This window comes from Neodiprion lecontei, chromosome 1 (assembly GCF_021901455.1).
Source record: "Neodiprion lecontei isolate iyNeoLeco1 chromosome 1, iyNeoLeco1.1, whole genome shotgun sequence".
Lineage (NCBI taxonomy): Eukaryota > Metazoa > Arthropoda > Insecta > Hymenoptera > Diprionidae > Neodiprion > Neodiprion lecontei.
The window spans coordinates 33,208,835-33,227,343 of record NC_060260.1 but is presented as its reverse complement, the minus strand read 5'-3'; the positions used below and the strand labels follow the sequence as shown (position 1 = coordinate 33,227,343).

At 41.4% G+C, this 18,509-nt stretch overlaps 1 protein-coding gene and 1 long non-coding RNA gene across 2 annotated transcripts; both read right to left on the bottom strand.

Annotated features, from left to right (window-relative positions):
* Positions 1–2,012: 2,012 nt before the first annotated feature.
* On the bottom strand, positions 2,013–3,382 carry LOC124295459. Its single transcript, XR_006905396.1, has 4 exons — positions 3,276–3,382; positions 2,905–3,035; positions 2,534–2,664; positions 2,013–2,293 (listed from the first exon to the last, which is right to left on the bottom strand). It is a non-coding gene; the product is annotated as an uncharacterized LOC124295459 (long non-coding RNA).
* A 3,538-nt stretch (positions 3,383–6,920) lies between these two features.
* LOC107226795 lies at positions 6,921–18,312 on the bottom strand. The gene is made up of 7 exons (XM_046746675.1): positions 17,884–18,312; positions 15,609–15,889; positions 14,216–14,613; positions 13,945–14,022; positions 10,643–13,615; positions 9,249–10,196; positions 6,921–9,001 (listed from the first exon to the last, which is right to left on the bottom strand). Exons 1-7 carry the CDS (start codon positions 18,038–18,040, stop codon positions 8,797–8,799), a joined length of 5,040 nt encoding a protein of 1,679 aa, XP_046602631.1. The 5' UTR covers positions 18,041–18,312; the 3' UTR covers positions 6,921–8,796.
* Between the last annotated feature and the right edge of the window lie 197 nt (positions 18,313–18,509).

Genomic DNA, 18,509 nt, shown 5'->3' with positions numbered 1-18,509 from the left:
CTTTTGGTCTCAGATTCGATTTAAATGACCCTTATCTGACCAATCGGACCCTCAGGAACTCAGAAATCGCAGCGAAAAGAGCGTAGGACCAACAGGAGAGAAACGGTGAGCGAAAAAGCACCTGCTGAAAAATGTCGAAAACACAGGTTCTCGTTTTTTGGCTGTAACTTTTGATGCGTCGATCGCAGCGAATTGGAATTGCGCCCAATCGATTTCTCTCGCAAAATTACGTCGACATGGTGCGCCAAAGATTTGATTCCAGCTCTTTTGAAGATCGCGAAAATTTTCGCCAAAAATACAAAGGGGTTAGCCTTACTTTTTTTTTGAGCAAAAAACTTTTGGTCTCAGATTCGATTTAAATGACCCTTATCTGACCAATCGGACCCTCAGGAACTCAGAAATCGCAGCGAAAAGAGCGTAGGACCAACAGGAGAGAAACGGCGAGCGAAAAAGCACCTGCTGAAAAATGTCGAAAACACAGGTTCTCGTTTTTTGGCTGTAACTTTTGATGCGTTGATCGCAGCGTATTGGAATTGCGCCCAATCGATTTCTCTCGCAAAATTACGTCGATATAGTGCGGCAAAGATTTGATTCCAGCACTTTTGAAAATCGCGAAAATTTTCGCTAAAAATTCAAAGGGGTTAGCCTTACTTTTTTTTCGAGCAAAAAACTTTTGGTCTCAGATTCGATTTAAATGAGCCTGATCTGACCAATTGGACCCTCAGGAACTCAGAAATCGCAGCTAAAAGAGCGTAGGACCAACAGGAGAGAAACGGCGAGCGAAAAAGCACCTGCTGAAAAATGTCGAAAACACAGGTTCTTGTTTTTTGGCTGTAACTTTTGATGCGTTGATCGCAGCGTATTCGGACTGCGCACAATCGATTTCTCTCGCAAAATCACGTCGATATAGTGCGCCAAAGATTTGATTTCAGCACTTTTGAAAATCGCAAAAATTTTCCGCCAAAAATTCAAAGGGGTTAACTTTACCATTGGTTGAAGAATATGAAGACAGTCGCCCTAATAGGCTTTGATGTGACAACCGAAAATTGCTCCGTGAGATGTTCCACCGGTAGAGTTGAGAACTTATTACAGAACCTCAGAGAGTTTCCGATCTTCAGATGATGCTGACTGCATTCATCCTCTGAGTAACTGAGTTCTGAGTAAGTCTTTGCAATGGTAAGCATAAGCCAGTACTTGGCCTGTGTGTCCTCACCAACTTGTCGGCGATACAAGAAATTAATAATGACAATAAATCACTTTCAAAAGTCATAGCAAAACAGTGATTTATTTGAAGTATAGGTACCCAAGAGAAGAATATATACATAGATGTTGAATAAAAATAGATCAGATGTAATAATGATACAGAGACCAAAAAGTATACATGTATATGCGGTCCATGTACCACATTCATATATATGATTCATATATGATTAATACGTAATGCATACTTTAAATCTTATAATTTTCTAGGAAACATACTAGATTATCTACAACAATCGGCTATAATATTACAATAAAAGAATTGTTCGTTTCGATATGGGATTCAATTCGACACGCAGTCTATATATTCTATAACATTAATATTCAGAATTAGGAGTAGGAATAGGAGTGGGATCAGAAGTTGGAGTAAGATTGGAGTAGAAGTAGTAGTAGGATTGAAGTAGAAGTAGGAGTAGGAGTAGGTATAGGGTCTGGAGTAGGAGTAAGATTGGAGTAGAAGTAAGAGTCGGAGTAGGAGTAGGATCAGGAGTAGGAGTAGGAGTAAGGTCAGGAGTAGGAGTGAGATTGAAGTAGAAGTAGGAGTAGGAGAAGAAGTAGGATCAGGAGTAGAAGTCACTTTGGGCGACGAGCGGCGGAGGGGTTTTAGCCGGTAAAAATCCGGCACTATCCGATGACATCCACTAGAACAACCGGATGTCTTTTTGAAGATTTCCCCTTCGCCGCTAAAAAAAAAAAAAAACGGGTAGGGTGGGGTAGGGTAGGGTAGGGTAGGGTGTAGGGTAGGGTAGGGTAGGGTGTAGGATAGGGTAGGGTAGGTACTACTAGTCCTCCTACTACTTCTACTCCTATTCCTACTCTTTCTCCTACTCCTACTCCTACTCCAAATCTTACTTCTACTCCTAATCCAACTTCTACTACTCCTGCCTACCACCTCTTAACACATCCTAACACCCCCTACTACCTCCGACCACCTCCGTTCTCCTCGTCCACCTCATCCATCTCATCCAGCTTGATCACCTCCAACCACGGCCAACCATGTCCAACGACCACTGCTAACCACCTCGGGTTATACCTGGAGTAGTAATAAATAATTTCAGTATAAGAAAACATCAAAACTATTGTGTGAGGATTAATGTAATTAATTAATTAATTGATAATATAATAAATTTCATTAGCGCATTTATAGCTGTTGAATTTGTGCTCGCGCGAAAAATTAATTGAAATAAATTATGGTAAATATGACAAGTTTTAAAAATTTTCGATGAAATATAATTACAATTGCCATTAAATATTATAAAAGTGTTATACTCACCGATCACAAATCCTTGTCCTCCTCGTCCACCTTGTTCTCCTCGTCTTTCTCGTCCTCCTTGTCCACCCACGACCATCTCCAACCACCGCCAACCACGTCCAACGACCACTGCTAACCACCTCGGGTTATACCTGGAGTAGTAATGAATAATTTCAGTATAAGAAAACATCAAAACTATTGTGTGAGGATTAATGTAATTAATTAATTAATTGATAATATAATAAATTTCATTAGCGCATTTATAGCTGTTGAATTTGTGCTCGCGCGAAAAATTAATTGAAATAAATTATGGTAAATATGACAAGTTTTAAAAATTTTCGATGAAATATAATTACAATTGCCATTAAATATTATAAAAGTGTTATACTCACCGATCACAAATCCTTGTCCTCCTCGTCCACCTTGTTCTCCTCGTCTTTCTCGTCCTCCTTGTCCACCCACGACCATCTCCAACCACCGCCAACCACGTCCAACGACCACTGCTAACCACCTCGGGTTATACCTGGAGTAGTAATAAATAATTTCAGTATAAGAAAACATCAAAACTATTGTGTGAGGATTAATGTAATTAATTAATTAATTGATAATATAATAAATTTCATTAGCGCATTTATAGCTGTTGAATTTGTGCTCGCGCGAAAAATTAATTGAAATAAATTATGGTAAATATGACAAGTTTTAAAAATTTTCGATGAAATATAATTACAATTGCCATTAAATATTATAAAAGTGTTATACTCACCGATCACAAATCCTTGTCCTCCTCGTCCACCTTGTTCTCCTCGTCTTTCTCGTCCTCCTTGTCCACCCACGACCATCTCCAACCACCGCCAACCACCTCCAATGACCACTCCTAACCACCTCGGGTTATACCTCGAATACTAATAAATATTTTCAGTATTAGAACACATCAAAAATATTGTGTAAGTATTAATATAATTTTTCTATCGACACATTTCATCAAGAAGATCATGAGAAAATTCTAAAAAATTATAGAAATTTTATTACCGCATTGATACCGACTAAATTTGGGCTTGCGTGAAAAAAGAATTGAAATAATTCATTGTTAACATGTCAGGTTTAAAAAATTCTGGTATTTGCTTCACAGTATACAGAATGAACACTGTCTTTGTGCATGTGACGCAAATCGAATCTGCCCGTAAGATTTTTCCTATATAATGTTACAAATCACGTTTACACATGCATGTAAGTATAACGTATTGTGATTTTATGACAAGAAATTCCGTCAAAAAATACCACAGAACAATCAGCTAAGTGGTGATAGATTCGAAACACTACGCACAGCAATATTAGCTCTAATTGAACGACATTATTGACATGTATTCATATCTATACAATGCCAACCACTCACCAATTGCAATTTGTTGATCCTGGTCGTTCGATTTTTTTTTTCTAATGTAAAATGTTATCTGAAGCATGCATATTGGTTTGATAGTACAAAACATGACGTTTTCAATAATCAAACTTGTAAACTTGAAAATTAGTCCGGAAGGTCAAAAGTCATCAGGTCACGGACCTGGCCAGCCAGAACTACGGAGCGCTTGTCCTAGAAGTCGAGTTCCACCAGGTAGCGGACCTGGAGCGCAGGAACTATGGAGCGCTTGTCCTAGAAATCGAGTTCCACCAGGTAGCGGATCTGGAGCGCAGGAACCACGGAGTGCTTGTCCTAGAAGTCGAGTTCCACCAGGTAGCGGACCTGGAGCGCAGGAACCACGGAGTGCTTGTCCTAGAAGTCGAGTTTCACCAGGTAGCGGACCTGGAGCGCAGGAACTATGGAGCGCTTGTCCTAGAAGTCGAGTTTCCCCAGGTAGCGGACCTGGAGCGCAAGAACCGCGGAGCGCTCGTCCTGGAAGTCGAGTTTCACCAGGTAGTGGACCTGGAGCGCAGGAACTATGGAGCGCTTGTCCTAGAAATCGAGTTCCACCAGGTAGCGGACCTGGAGCGCAAGAACCACGGAGTGCTTGTCCTAGAAGTCGAGTTCCACCAGGTAGCGGACCTGGAGCGCAGGAACCACGGAGTGCTTGTCCTAGAAGTCGAGTTTCACCAGGTAGCGGACCTGGAGCGCAAGAACCACGGAGCGCTCGTCCTGGAAGTCGAGTTTCACCAGGTAGCGGACCTAGAGCGCAAGAACCACGGAGCGGTCGTCCTGGAAGTCGAGTTCCACCAGGTAGCGGACCTGGAGCGCAGGAACCACGGAGTGCTTGTCCTAGAAGTCGAGTTTCACCAGGTAGCGGACCTGGAGCGCAAGAACCACGGAGCGCTCGTCCTGGAAGTCGAGTTTCACCAGGTAGCGGACCTAGAGCGCAAGAACCACGGAGCGCTCGTCCTGGAAGTCGAGTTTCACCAGGTAGCGGACCTGGAGCGCAGGAACTATGGAGCGCTTGTCCTAGAAGTCGAGTTTCACCAGGTAGCGGACCTGGAGCGCAGGAACTATGGAGCGCTTGTCCTGGAAGTCGAGTTTCACCAGGTAGCGGACCTGGAGCGCAGGAACTATGGAGCGCTTGTCCTGGAAGTCGAGTTTCACCAGGTAGTGGACCTCGAGCATAGAAACTACGGAGCGCTTGTCCTGGAATTCGAGTTCCACCAGGAAGCGGACCCGGAGCGCAGGGTCTAGGAGGTACAGAACCCGGTACTCGAAATCTACGGAGCGCGATTTTCATACGTCCGCTCTACTGCGCGGTTGTTTCCAGACTGAGGAATTCGGCTAGCTGATTTTCGTATATATAGATCGATGACGTCAAGACAAAAAAAATTTTGGGTGACGTCATTTTCTGAACATCCGACATTCAAACTTTGGTTTCCAACTTCACTACTATGTATGATGTATGATGTATGATGATATGATATGATGTATAATGATTTTAGTTCGCTCATTTCAGACAAGAAATACGCACTTTATCTTTCCTGCCGATTCCACATTCAAGCGACTAGGCCCTTTGATGGTCAGCTGTTGACTAATGATATATTCTTCAGTTAACGGGTTAGCTAATAACGCTGCTCGTACCTTTCAAATGTGTGTTAAAATACATTCGAAGTTTTAAGAAGCTTCGTTCTATCTCTCCCTATCAAAGAAAAAAAAATCGCCGACAATCACCTTTTTAGGTCTTTAAATCAGGACACTGCGTTAAATACTGTCTCATATACTGAGTATTCATTTCATCTCTATCAAAATTAGCGCATCCGTGATGTATTACAGTTGCTCTGAAATTTTTGCCATACGAACTCTTTTCGAAAAACAATTCTGCTTCTCTACTCAACGTAGATACTTTGCTTGCGACTAGCTAAAACATTGTTTCGATTCTATGCCTACGAAAATTTAAGATCGAGAGAGCAAATGAAAAGTTGTTGGAATTATTATGAATATTAATGTTATGGAATACATCGAGCGCCTGTCGAATCGAATCCCATTTCCAAATGAATAATTCTTCTACTTTCATATCATAGCCGATTATTATAGATAATCTAGTTTGTCTGTTGGAAAATTATAAAATTTATAGTATGCATCACGTAAATGGGTCATATATGTTAATATCGTACATGGACCGCATATACATATATACTTTTTCGTCTCTGCATCATCATTACATCTGATCTATTATTATTTATGATCTATGTATACATTCTTCTCTCGGGTACCTATACTTTAATGAAATGACTGTTTTGCCACGAATTTTCGAAGAAATTTATCCTCATTATTAATTTCTTGTATCACCGACAAGTCGGTAAGTCCACACAGGTTAAGTACTGGCTTTTTCGATGATTTTGACGCCAAAAATTTTTCGTCTCGGAATTGATTTAAATGACCCTTTCTAGACTAATTGCACCCCAAGGAAACCAGAAAAGACATTCAAAACCTCGTTGGAGCAACAGCTGAGAAGGTACGAAGAAAATTTCTCGTTTTTCGGCCGTAATCTTTGACCCGTTGCTGTTGAATATAGTCAACTCAAGATGCTCCTGATATCGCCAATATTCAGCGACAAGATTGCAAAGGGGTTAGTCTAATTTTCATGTGGTCTTCCGCTGCTCAAAATTCATGTCCCAGAAGTTATTTTGAAAAGCCTTCGTTACCAATCGGCCCCTTAGGAACTAAACCAAAACTGTGTATAGAGAATCTTGGAATACATCGTCGAATACATCACGATTCCTTCATTTTCCGTCGTATCTTTTGAATCATTGATCGCAATGTCCTCACAGCAATCACAGTTGCGCTTGTTACAGAAACGAAACACACGGATGACTGGTAGTACAAATGAAATAATTTTAAGATGATACTTTATCAATAACAAGATATAAATTACCAGATCGTCATTATAATATCACACTCGTAGATATGCTTCGCAACGAATAATCGAAAGCTCGAACAATGTATAAGCATATTACTTTATTGCACTTGAAAAAATACAACTCACGGGTTAGGTGTAATTCGTTACAGTTGTATCAGTGTTTTAGTATTTGTACAACTACACAGATATATATCCTAGTGTCTAAATCGAAATTCAGTAACTTAATTTAAGTTCAAGGATTTTTCTATCTGCATAACTCGTACCTCAGGCGCGACGATTTGCTGCCCATTCTCAGTTACAGTACATACTAGTAATAAATTTGGTTACATATGTGCAAAGTCAGTCTTGTTATGAACTATAGGAATGATAATCATGCAATTTATAAATAGTATAAATATTTCAATATTTTTAGTGAATTATAGAGGATGTTTCATGATAAATATTATTCTTGAAACATCGGGCATACTCTTTGAACCTTGGTAGTTCGAGAACAACGTAAACAGAAATTGAAGCAGCTTGTTCGTTCTCTTTCATGATTCAACAATTTCAGTTTGAAGCTCTCAACCTATTTTATAATAATGTTATGTCGCAGTCAAGCACATATTGCTCGAATGACAGAGAAAGTAGCTATTTTATTTGTTTTATACATGAATAATCTCTGAATAATCAATGGCTAGCAATATTTATATTTTGAAAATTATGATTAAAACTTGAAACTGCCATCTGGATATTCAATCATAACGATGTGACTCGTATTCGCATGGAATAATAATTTATTTTACCTATAAGTACAGAAAAATTATTATTATGATTACGATAAATCTAGCTGGTTTATGAAATCATTTCAACAATAAAGTGTGAGTATATGGGTGATTAATATGTAAACTATATAATTAAACGATTAAAATCAACAAAAAAATTAATCGAAAATAACACGACTAATTTGCATAAATAAGTATTACACAACAGTCACCCTTCACGCGCTAAATAAATTATTTAAAAAAAATGTTCACATAAAATATGATAAACTTAGCGATATACATTTTTAACAAAAACCAAAAATGGTGACATTTCAACAAACTAGTGATACCGTTCGACTTACATGACGTGCGGTGCATATATGATTGTCTCAATCGCTCAATAATGTTATTGCAAGGGGGAAAACTCAATATCAATAAAATCCACACACGGAGGTGTGAGTTAGAATTTGCGTTATCATAAATTGGAATATCGTTTTCCAATCAAATAAACGCCAACTGAAAACCAACAGTAATACACATGATGTTATGTGATCGGTGCATTCTTTCCTTAATTTTTAAGGAAATATCTAAGTTACGACGTATTATTTACTCGAACAACAGAATTTGCTCAACACATTTCCACATGATTTCAGAATAACGACTGACAGTAAGTAGTTAAGTATAAAAATACAAATCGGAACTTTTAAATTACTATATTACGTGCGAAAAGATATAAAAATTTCTAATCGCATATGCCTCGAATTGGATGTGGTACATATCCTCAATTGCCCATCTGGCATAATGATTATTATAGCAAAATGTCAAATGTTTTAAGGCCGACTAGCAAAATTTAGATACACTAACAACCGTTACGTATAAGTAACATGTGTAGTGAATGGTTATCTCGTTTTATCACAAGCGATTGACGCAGGCTTGGAAATTAGTATTTTTTACTCTCTTGACCCGTGATAAAAATTATTTGAGAAAAACTGTGGGGAGGCACGCCCGATTGTGTGTTGAAGAGAACGGATTTATTATTACATATATTCCATGCGTGATCGGTATACCTTCTAGTTTACCATGCATGCTCTATGTATGTGTGTAGCTTCGGCACCAAGAGGGTGACAAGGCCAGGTGAGAAACCGTTGGAGATATCCAGCAGGTTTCTCAGGAAGAGAAGATGGGTTGTATTTTCAAGTTCAAAACTCTGACCGCTTGCTCAGAGAACAAGCCTCTTGACACCACATTCACAACAGAATTTCGCTGGTTCGGGAAATCTAGATCCGCACTCGTGGCAAAACTTAGACATCTTCAATTTTCCCGGTGTAACTTCAGCATCCCCGTGCTTTAGCAATGGTTCCTGCTCGATTCGGGATCCTACATCGTTCGTGCTGCGTCCATGGTTGGAACATTTGCGATTTAGACTACAAGGACAAAGTTTATGGTGATTTAGGCATGCGCAATCTTCTCATAACAACTCCTATTGTTACAACGTATACGAATATAGCTTTGAAAAAAATGTCTAAATTATCACGAGCGGTGACAAAAAACATCTATAATAATAAAATGTCATGATAAACCCGGTGCAAATATTTGAAGGCATTATATTCCAAGTTGCAAAAGTGTCCGAGGTCGAAATACACGATTGTGTAGCGTAAAGAAAAAAATAACCTGCTGTAGGCAGAGTCGGCACTCAGCTTGCTGTGGTTCTGGCGTTTGTAGCTATCCGGCGATGATAATTCCTCGTCGCTGATCATCCCGTTGCGCAGCCTGCTATCCGGAACCTGGCTGGACATTGAGGTAGAGACGGAATCACTCTTTAGGAAGGATTTCAGGGACGGAAAGGAAGAGCCGTCGTCTTCGAAGGAGCTCAAGAGTTCGTCGAACACCGAATTTGATCTTTTTATGTCTGCCTCCGAGGACAGCATTGAACTAAGGCTCAAATTACTCCCGGACAAAGCCCCGTAGCCATTGTTATTCGACGCGTTCGAAACACCCGAGTAATCATTCGTATGTGATATCGATTTCTTAAGTGAACTCTTGCGCTCCGGTGCTCTAGGTGCCGATGTAGCCCTTGTAGAGCGAACTGAATGCGACCTGTTCATGGCAGGCCGAACAACTTTCGGCGAAACCTTTTCAAGAATTTTACGTGACCTTTCTATCGAGCTAACAAACGTCTTGCCACGACAAGAGTTCTCGTTAACATCTGCGTCTAACGCGACCTTTGACTTGTCGATAACCACGCGTCTGGTACAGTCTTCTGTCAGTTTGTCGAAGTCGTTTGCGTCCCGCGTTTGCATCTGCAAATTGTTTATAAAAAAATCCTGAGACGTGGAATTCGTCTCGGTCGAGTCGCTAGAGAAGTCAGATATAAAATCGTCAAATTCTGACGGTGGCGCGATAACGGAAGCGCGTTTATTAGCCCGCGGTGAAGAGGGATATTTGACAAAAGCTGAGGAATGCGAAAGCGGGAATTGCGTGACTTTTGTATCACTGGGTGGAGAGCGATTGCCCTCCAGCGGCAGACCCTCCGTCAGGAACTGATCATTAGTATCCGCGAACAACTCGTTGATTTGCCTTTCAGCAGTCACGAACGGGTCGTAGTCCTGGTTGGCTCCGCTGAAAACAGCCATCGCCTTATACTCCGATCGCTACTGTGATGGTGAGACATGGTCACTACTGACCAATCGGTGCAGCGAGTCATTAATTAAGAATTGAGGACCACAATGCTTACGTATCCAAATATAATAGCCTACATCGCATGCACGTGTATAGCTGAAATTTTTGCATGCATTAATATTCTAGTTAGAAGTTTAATCAATGTCTAATCAGTACGAGTTTTCACTAACGTGTCAATGTGTTTTGTGCACTGCGCAGCTAAAGTTTTTTAACTAGTTACTGCATGTACGTGCCATTGAAACCACATAGACTTACATTCTACGTCTAAGCATGAGATTAAAGTTTGGTGGACTTCTTGAATAACTACGGCGGACGACTCGAAACGACAGTTCACTCCTACGAATATTAAGGAGGGTTAGTATGTGACGTTTGACGGTTAGTCCTACCTTGGACGTTCGATGGAGAGAGGACTTCCAGGTTGGATAGGTGGAAGGAATTGGCTTTTGGGATTTTTCTTGATAAATCGAAACTTTTCTTTCGGAGGGTAGAGATTTATAAGTCTGTGTTGGGACACTCTAGATGCTTTTTCCCAATACGTTGAGTCCGATGATTTTTTCTTCTTTTCCACGCTCTCTGAAGCTACGACGACATCTTCTGCCTGGTTGATCTCCGGTAAAAACTTTGGCAATCTTTCCGTGTTAATGGCACTTCTGATCGGCTGTATTCTGCAAATTTCTCTGTCATAGCAGCCTGAAGAAGAAATCAACTGAATGCTCCTCGATGCTATATCCACCATTGACACCAGACTGTCAGTACTCCCTCTTAAGATATTCATGTTCCTACGAATCCGTCGTTGCGTATCAAAAGCCTCTTGGCAACTTGATTTTGAAATTACTCTCTCCGGAGACCGCGGAGTCTTAACCTGAATCACATTCGAATCCGAAGCAACTTTCGTAATCTTTTGAAAGCCTCGATCATCCTTATCGCCCATCACAATTTGTTCCTTACCAAAATCAACTTCGTTTGAGTAACTTCCGCCGACAGTATTTTCGCTGTCATAGTCAAAGTTGTTGTTTATATATTTGTCATATATTTTCCGCACATCGACGTCTACCGAGACGTCATCTTCGAGCGTTGTCTCCAAGAAATTTCTTGAATCGGTGAGCGTTGCATTCAGACTGTAACCATCCCCAGGTTCATGACCAATCACTGGATCACCTTTTCCAACATCCGTCTCATGCAAATCTTGTTGCATTGGGTCCGTTTTACGTCGCTTCTCTATTGGCTTATCCTCGAGGGACTCGTCCGACGCGGGGTTGTAATTCTGGGAAGTACCATGAACTGATCTTTTCTCTATTACGTAAGTCCCGCATCTTCGTCTATCACCACACTCTGGCTTTAGAGACCCGCTCAAAGGGTTCACGCCACTGTATTGATGCGATGACGAAGACACTGTGTCAATAGATCGTGTTGATGATAGTTGGGGCGTCGTGACCCTGGAAATTTCGTCGTCGATAGCGCTTGGATCAGGAGCTGACCCGTCGTGAAAACCATCCAACGATTTAAAGGAGCGATTTTCTTTTTTCTGAAGATCCAAATGCTTTAACTGTTTTTTCGTTGCTTCTAGTTTTTGACCACGTCTACCTAATCTAGCCGTACAGTGATCGCTAAACCAATCCTTTCTTGAATTTTCATCCTCTTGTTCCTGAATAACGGTTCCAACCTCTTCCACTGAAGCTTGTAGACGATTCTTTGATGGTTTTAACGAACATTTTCTATAGTTGCAATTTTTACTTGGAGGACTCGCCATCAAGTTCACAGAACTTCTTGGAGATGGAAATGGAGAAGCCTTTAATTCGAACGACGAATCAAATTCTGAATCCACTTGCGTTGGATTACGAGGTGCACTTTTATTACCTCTTTGGCAGACCTCGATTTCTTGTGACTGCGACTCACTGCAATCCGTCAAAGCCCGCTGCTTCCGATGTTTTAAAGGAGACTTGGTTTTAATAGAGCTTCTCGGAATCGGACTAACAACGTGAGCACAAGTTTGCTTTGCATCAATTTGCGGGTTCGATGGTAATTCATAAATCTTATTAAAATCAGTATAACTCAAAGGCTGTTCTGTGACCAGAGCTGTTTGATCGAGAGGTTTTAAACGGGGAGTGAGTTTTACAACGGCATTTTTCTTTTTCTTTTTCCTACGACTCATCCTGGTTGATTTAACTTTCGGCGAGTCGTTCTGAACAGTTATCTTGCAAAATGTCTCCGGTGAAGGCTGCACGGGTGTTTCAATTGGCGTAATAATCACCGTTGTTTCCTGAAGTGCAGGATCATTCGCTGTAGAATGGATTAATTCTAGTTCTAATGCCATTGACGCCTCTTGCTGCAGCGTGGTATCAGCTAGCCATGCAATTCCTGGCTCTGTTGACAATACAACATCTTCTTGAGCAATAATGTCCTTCCCAGCTTCTAGATTCTGTACTGTATCAGTCATATCATCAGCATGATCAACATCAAGATTATCTAGAACAGGTGTGCTAGTGAAGTTAACGTGTCCATTGAAATTCATGGGACTTGCAGAGCAGTCCAAGTTACCATGGTCTTCATAGAAGTTGATTGTGGACTCTGAGACAGTCGTCATCATTCTATCTTTTACGTAAAATTCCACCCGGGGGCTATTTTTTATTGGTTTCCATTTCCTCGGCGGGATTAATAAGCATAGTGAATCGGGATCTGAATCACGTGACTCCTTAATCAAATAAGTCTTATCAAGTTCTTCTATATTCTTAACCCAGGACAGTTTTGAGGTATCAGCGGTATTCGCGACTTCGGATGGCCGAATGCATTCCATGACTTTTGGGGACACTATCAACGAACTTTGGCGATGGCGTTCAGCAGCTTTCTCAAACTCATCATCTTCACCACATTTTTCACTACAAACGATCTCTGATACCCCACCCCTGCACTTCTCACTATCCTGCTCTTCAACACTAATATTTTTCATTTTTGAAGTATCCGTATTGCCTGTCATGATCTGTGAATCTGTTTTCTCCTCGCTGATCCGTTTCCAACTGGTCATGCTATGTTCTCTATGAATGTTGCAAGGTTGGACTGACATGCCGATAACGTCCTGATTTACATCGATGTCATTTACTTTTGGGTTATTGTAACCTCTTACCGAAAGCAAATTTATTTTTAATTTCACAGGCTCGCTGCTAGTGGACTCGTGTATCTTACAAAGACGCGGTGACAGACTGGACCTGATTTCTGACCGACGCGCTGACTTTGGGGGTGGCGGCGTATTCTTAATGGTGGTTTTGACAGATTTTGGGGAGGCGTTAGGCAATAGGGGACGTCGAGGATTTGAGGAAGAGGTTCGAGTAGACATGGGTCCGGACTCGTATTCTTCGGCCGGCCTGAGGAGGAGGAAACAGGGTCAAGGTCATCAGGAGAAGGCAGTTAGCTCCTACATGCTTTAGTAAGATACTTTAAATATTACCAAAGGAGTTGAAGTCGTGTGAACAAATCAATTTGGTCGTGAAGAAAAATGAAAAACAATTTTCTACTTCTAACAATTGCAAAATCAGTTGATAAGTTACCAGTCTTCGAGTTAAATATTTTCTCGGTTTTAATACCTCAGCCCTTTCCCTTCTCCTCATGCACCCTTCTACTTCAAGTACTACTAATGTTATACTATTCACTTGAATCTAGTTCGTCCTACCACAGTTCTAATACTCCCTCTCACCTGTTAGTCCGATCCACCAAGCGTGATTTCATCGGCCCAGGTATATTCGGTATTTCTTTGGTATGCCCCAAACGTCTGCTGCAAAAGGAACTCATTAAAATGGTCATGTCAAACAACAAGGAACGATACAGACTACACGAGGGCCGGCTGTAAATAAGTTGCAAAGCCAGTGGTCTAGCTACTGACAGTTGAGTCTGTGGGAGATCTTTAGGCTAGGTATGCGACAAATGGAACGAAGGATCTAGTTGAGGAACGGATTAAGAATACTCACGCGGCTGCTGGCTTCGATTTCACAAGACTGTCGCTAGCTTTAGCGCAGCTGGGTACAGATGCGCTTTCCTTAGGCTTTGATCCAGGTGGTGACATTTTGCTTGCCGTAGATATGTTCACTGTCGAACCAGGGGAATACTTCTCTCGGTTGGTCAACCGGCGGTTTCTCAGTGTCGGTGCTCGGTAGTTTATCCGAGCTTCTAGACGCTCCTTCGCAATGTTTGTCGCTGGGCTTACCGGAAGACGAGTTGCACGTTCTTTGCACCAAGCCACGTGCCGGTCGTAGGCTTTGATGCCGAATTGCCGATTGCACGTGGGACATGTACCCTTCTCGTTGGCACGAGTTGGAGCCGTCGTAGGGGCAACAGCGGCCACCTGCCGCGGTGCCGATACGTCATCCTTTGCAAACAAATTTATCCCTTTAAAGTTCTGTAAAGGCTAACGGCATTTACACAATTTGATACACCCGGTGTTGTTACGTTTCATCGCGTGGGTAGGTCTTAAGTGGGCGTAAAAGGCTGATGAATATGATTCTCTACTATACATAAACACGAAACCTTGCGTGGGTGAATCGATCACAAAATCGCGATCGAGGCCAGCGCAGGACTGCGCACATACGGAAGGATAATGAATAAGTGAAGGTTATCAGGTGATAAGCAGGTTGTGCAATATCTTGCTCATCTATGCAGTAATAAGTATATGGGGATTGCATCGAAAGGGTCTTCATGTCGAGGTCGAAGACATAAATGACTCATAACACGACGGTACTCGTTACTGGAACCATTTTTTTTTCTCTATTATGCATACATAGGTATACAGATACAAATATTGCAGTGGGTAGATTAAAAAGACGCACAATATAGTCTTTCTCGAAGTTTGTCAACGTGGGTGGAACGAGTTTGAGATTTTGGTGCGAGAAGGCGTCAATTACTGTAATTCGCAAAAACATAGTAATAATATATTACAGCCGAGCCCACGACGATGTTCCTGCGTATGATAGAATCATAAAATTCGGAAAGTTCGTGCCTCTACATTTGGTCAGAATCTATTATAAACCCGGAAACATACGTATGAAATCTTAAAAAACGTTACCTGATCTAGAAATATACTATAGTGATTAAGATGTCCAACGATTTCGAAAGAAGCGAATGAGATCACGGTGGGGAAATTCAACTCTGGCGATAATCTCGTGAAAATAAACCAAACACACCGATATCGCTTCGGTTTTAAATAACGAATCCCTTTGAACTGCTTCGTGTCTCGATTGTAACTTTATAGGAGACTTTCTATTCCGGAAATCAAAATATATTTTCAGCGACTAGAGAAACCCACCATATAACACTACTAAGAATAACTTACAGATATATTTATAATGTAATATAAGTTGAGCTTACGGCTTCGCCACGGGCAGCTCGTATGGCACGCAGAAATTCATCGTGCGTCTGTTTCCAGGTGGTCTTGGGCTTGGAAGATTTGTCCTCGTGGATGGGCCGCCGCTTTCCCTGCTTAGGCAGAAACTCGGCTAGATCGGTGCCCTGGATACGCTGTTTGGCAGAGTCGAAGGGTTTTCTTTTTTTGGCGGCTGCTCGCTCGCAGATCTTTGTGTGCTTTTCCAATGATTGCGGCTTGAACGTCCGCGAGCAGATTGAGCATGGTAGAAGGACCGGCGGCGCATCTGTGGCCATTTACCAATTTTTATTTTTTCCTCCTTTATTATACTTTCTTACGTCTTTGTTTATCACACAGATGCGTCTTACGCTAAAGTTATCACTGTTTTAATGCATAGGGTTTTAGTACTGCACACGGCTACACTGACTACACGTGGAACAAATCAGGCCAAACTGTGTACACAGAAGCTACAAGCCACTAAAGTTCCGGAAGTTGGGTGTTTCCTCGCTCTCGCGAAACACTGTTCAAAGTTAATTAGAATTGCTAAAATTTTCGCCTTCTTTACCGATCAATAAATGTTCATTTGCCTCAGAAGCGTGTCCGCTCGACTGCCAAGTATTTAGGGTTAGTACATAAAACTGTTGAGTATTTTTTTCATTCTACCTCACCGCAAGTGAAACTGTTAACCGCAATTTTATCATTGGCTTAGATCTAGGCTGTGAAAAAGTTTCCAACCCCTCTATACCCCAAAGTACCGGAAGTTGGGCTTTTCTGGCTTAATAAACTCTTGCGATAATATTTAAAGTATTCACCGATCAATAAACGGTGTTAATGCGGTGATGTTTTAGCTTGACTTATGTACAAGACACACTTAGCATGACCAAGGATGACGAATTTGACGGCTGTACAATCACTGCACCATAAATGGGGTCCGAGAGAATACTGAAATGCAAGTTGAGTGTGACTAATGTAAGGTAGATTATCTCTCGCAATGGGCATGAAAGCAGACTTGACACTTGAACAAAAATAACTGACGAGATTTTGCTAAATAAATCTCTCGAGTGGACTGTGAGGGTGACATTTGTTCTGATTTTGGAAAAAATAACGCCTGTTTGTAAACTTTTTCATCGCGTAACTGCGAGAAATAACACCGGCGGAATTGTACACCCAAAATTTTCTACTATACAGCTTATTGACTTTACCCAAACGATACAGCTAGAAGCAAGTATAAGGCAGTAGTTAACGTTATTAGCGACAGCTAATTATTTACATGCATAACAGCACAGTAATAGGCTTAGGCATATCTGTACAAGCAACTCCTTGAAGCAGATTTTTAGAGAATCTTATTTGATTAATCATTAAACGTAGGAAATGTAGTACAAATACTTTTGAATTTGTGTAATATTAATTAGGGGCATGAATCTTATTTAGAGTAGCTCAATTATGTTCTGAATAACTAATTATGTTGTGCTGAATTCGCTTATTATAACATGTCTTCAGAGAAACGAAATTAAAACCACATCGATTCCGAATTTGCCATGTAAGAATTGGTTACGAAGTTGGCTGAATCTCTTAAAGCTTTCTCGCGTGCATACACGTGTCTGCCTATAAACTCCCGACTGGGAATTTGTGAAGAAATTAGAGGGTGGCACGTATGAATCATCATCGATTAAACATCCAAGATATATGAAATAACACCGCGACTGTTGCAGACAGCGTTATAACCGATTAGAGGACTTATCACGAACGAACGAGGTCAAAAATTGCGATAATAATGACATAAGAAACTCACTCATAACGTGCAATTAAAAAAATCTGGGCAAAAAAGTAGTGGATCAACTATTATCCTAACTGTTTACGACATCGTAAGACCCGGTTAATTATAAATTGAGAAATAAAAATACACCAGCGTACAAAAACCTCGAGACAGACAGTATAAAACGGTAACGGACACTTGCTGCGACGGTGTATTTTTCTACAATAGTTTAGGATCGGTTTACGGATATCGCGCACGGCACGTTCGCTACTAGAAACTGTCGAGAGTCGGCTGACACCTGCAGCAATTTTCAGAGTGCGCGGCGCGAGTTTACGGCTCGATTCATCGGACGCGTTCTCGCCCCCGCATCCGTATCGCCTACACGGGAGCAACTTTCCATTAAAGGAATATGCGCGGACATCCTTAGGAGAATATTCTTGACGAACATTGTGGACGTTGCTGATTTTTCCCCTAATTATTCCAATCTCCAATGCCTTATGTCTTTATTTTGGTGTATGCCGTACCTTCTTCCCGTGATAATTTCGCGGCTAAAGAATCAACCTGCAAACGACGGATCTCAGAACCGGGCCTCTGACCTCTCGGCCTTATACCCTCCTCCCGCAACGATTCCGATAACGAGTCCACCGTGGCAGCGGACTGTTTGGACACGCAACAGAGCATGGAGTATAATGATGCGATAATAACTTGTACAAAACTAATATATACTGTACTGTGGACCGCGTTTTAGAAAGAGGCGCGACTCACTCTTGAGATCTGAAGAGACTGTGCAGCGCGGATAGGTGTAAGGTATAAAGCGAAGAGTGCCCACTCCTACACTCCTCTTCCCTGTTGTGTACGGTTTAACTTCGGCGTAAAGAGTCGAGGCTCTAGCGTTAATTCATAAAGAAGGTTATTTTCGTCAACGGGAAGAGAGCCGGAGGCGAGTTTTTATTTCGTATACGCGAGGAGTCGGGAGCGCATTCGAGCCGGTGCAGGAACATCTGCATATATAATTAGAAAATGCTACCGGCAACTAGAACGTACATGTGGAATAGGAGACGCGGTAGACGGTGCGCCGGTTTTTTTCTCACGGAAATATACATCGGCACTTTCGAATTTATTTCGAACGCGATCACCTGACGACAAAATT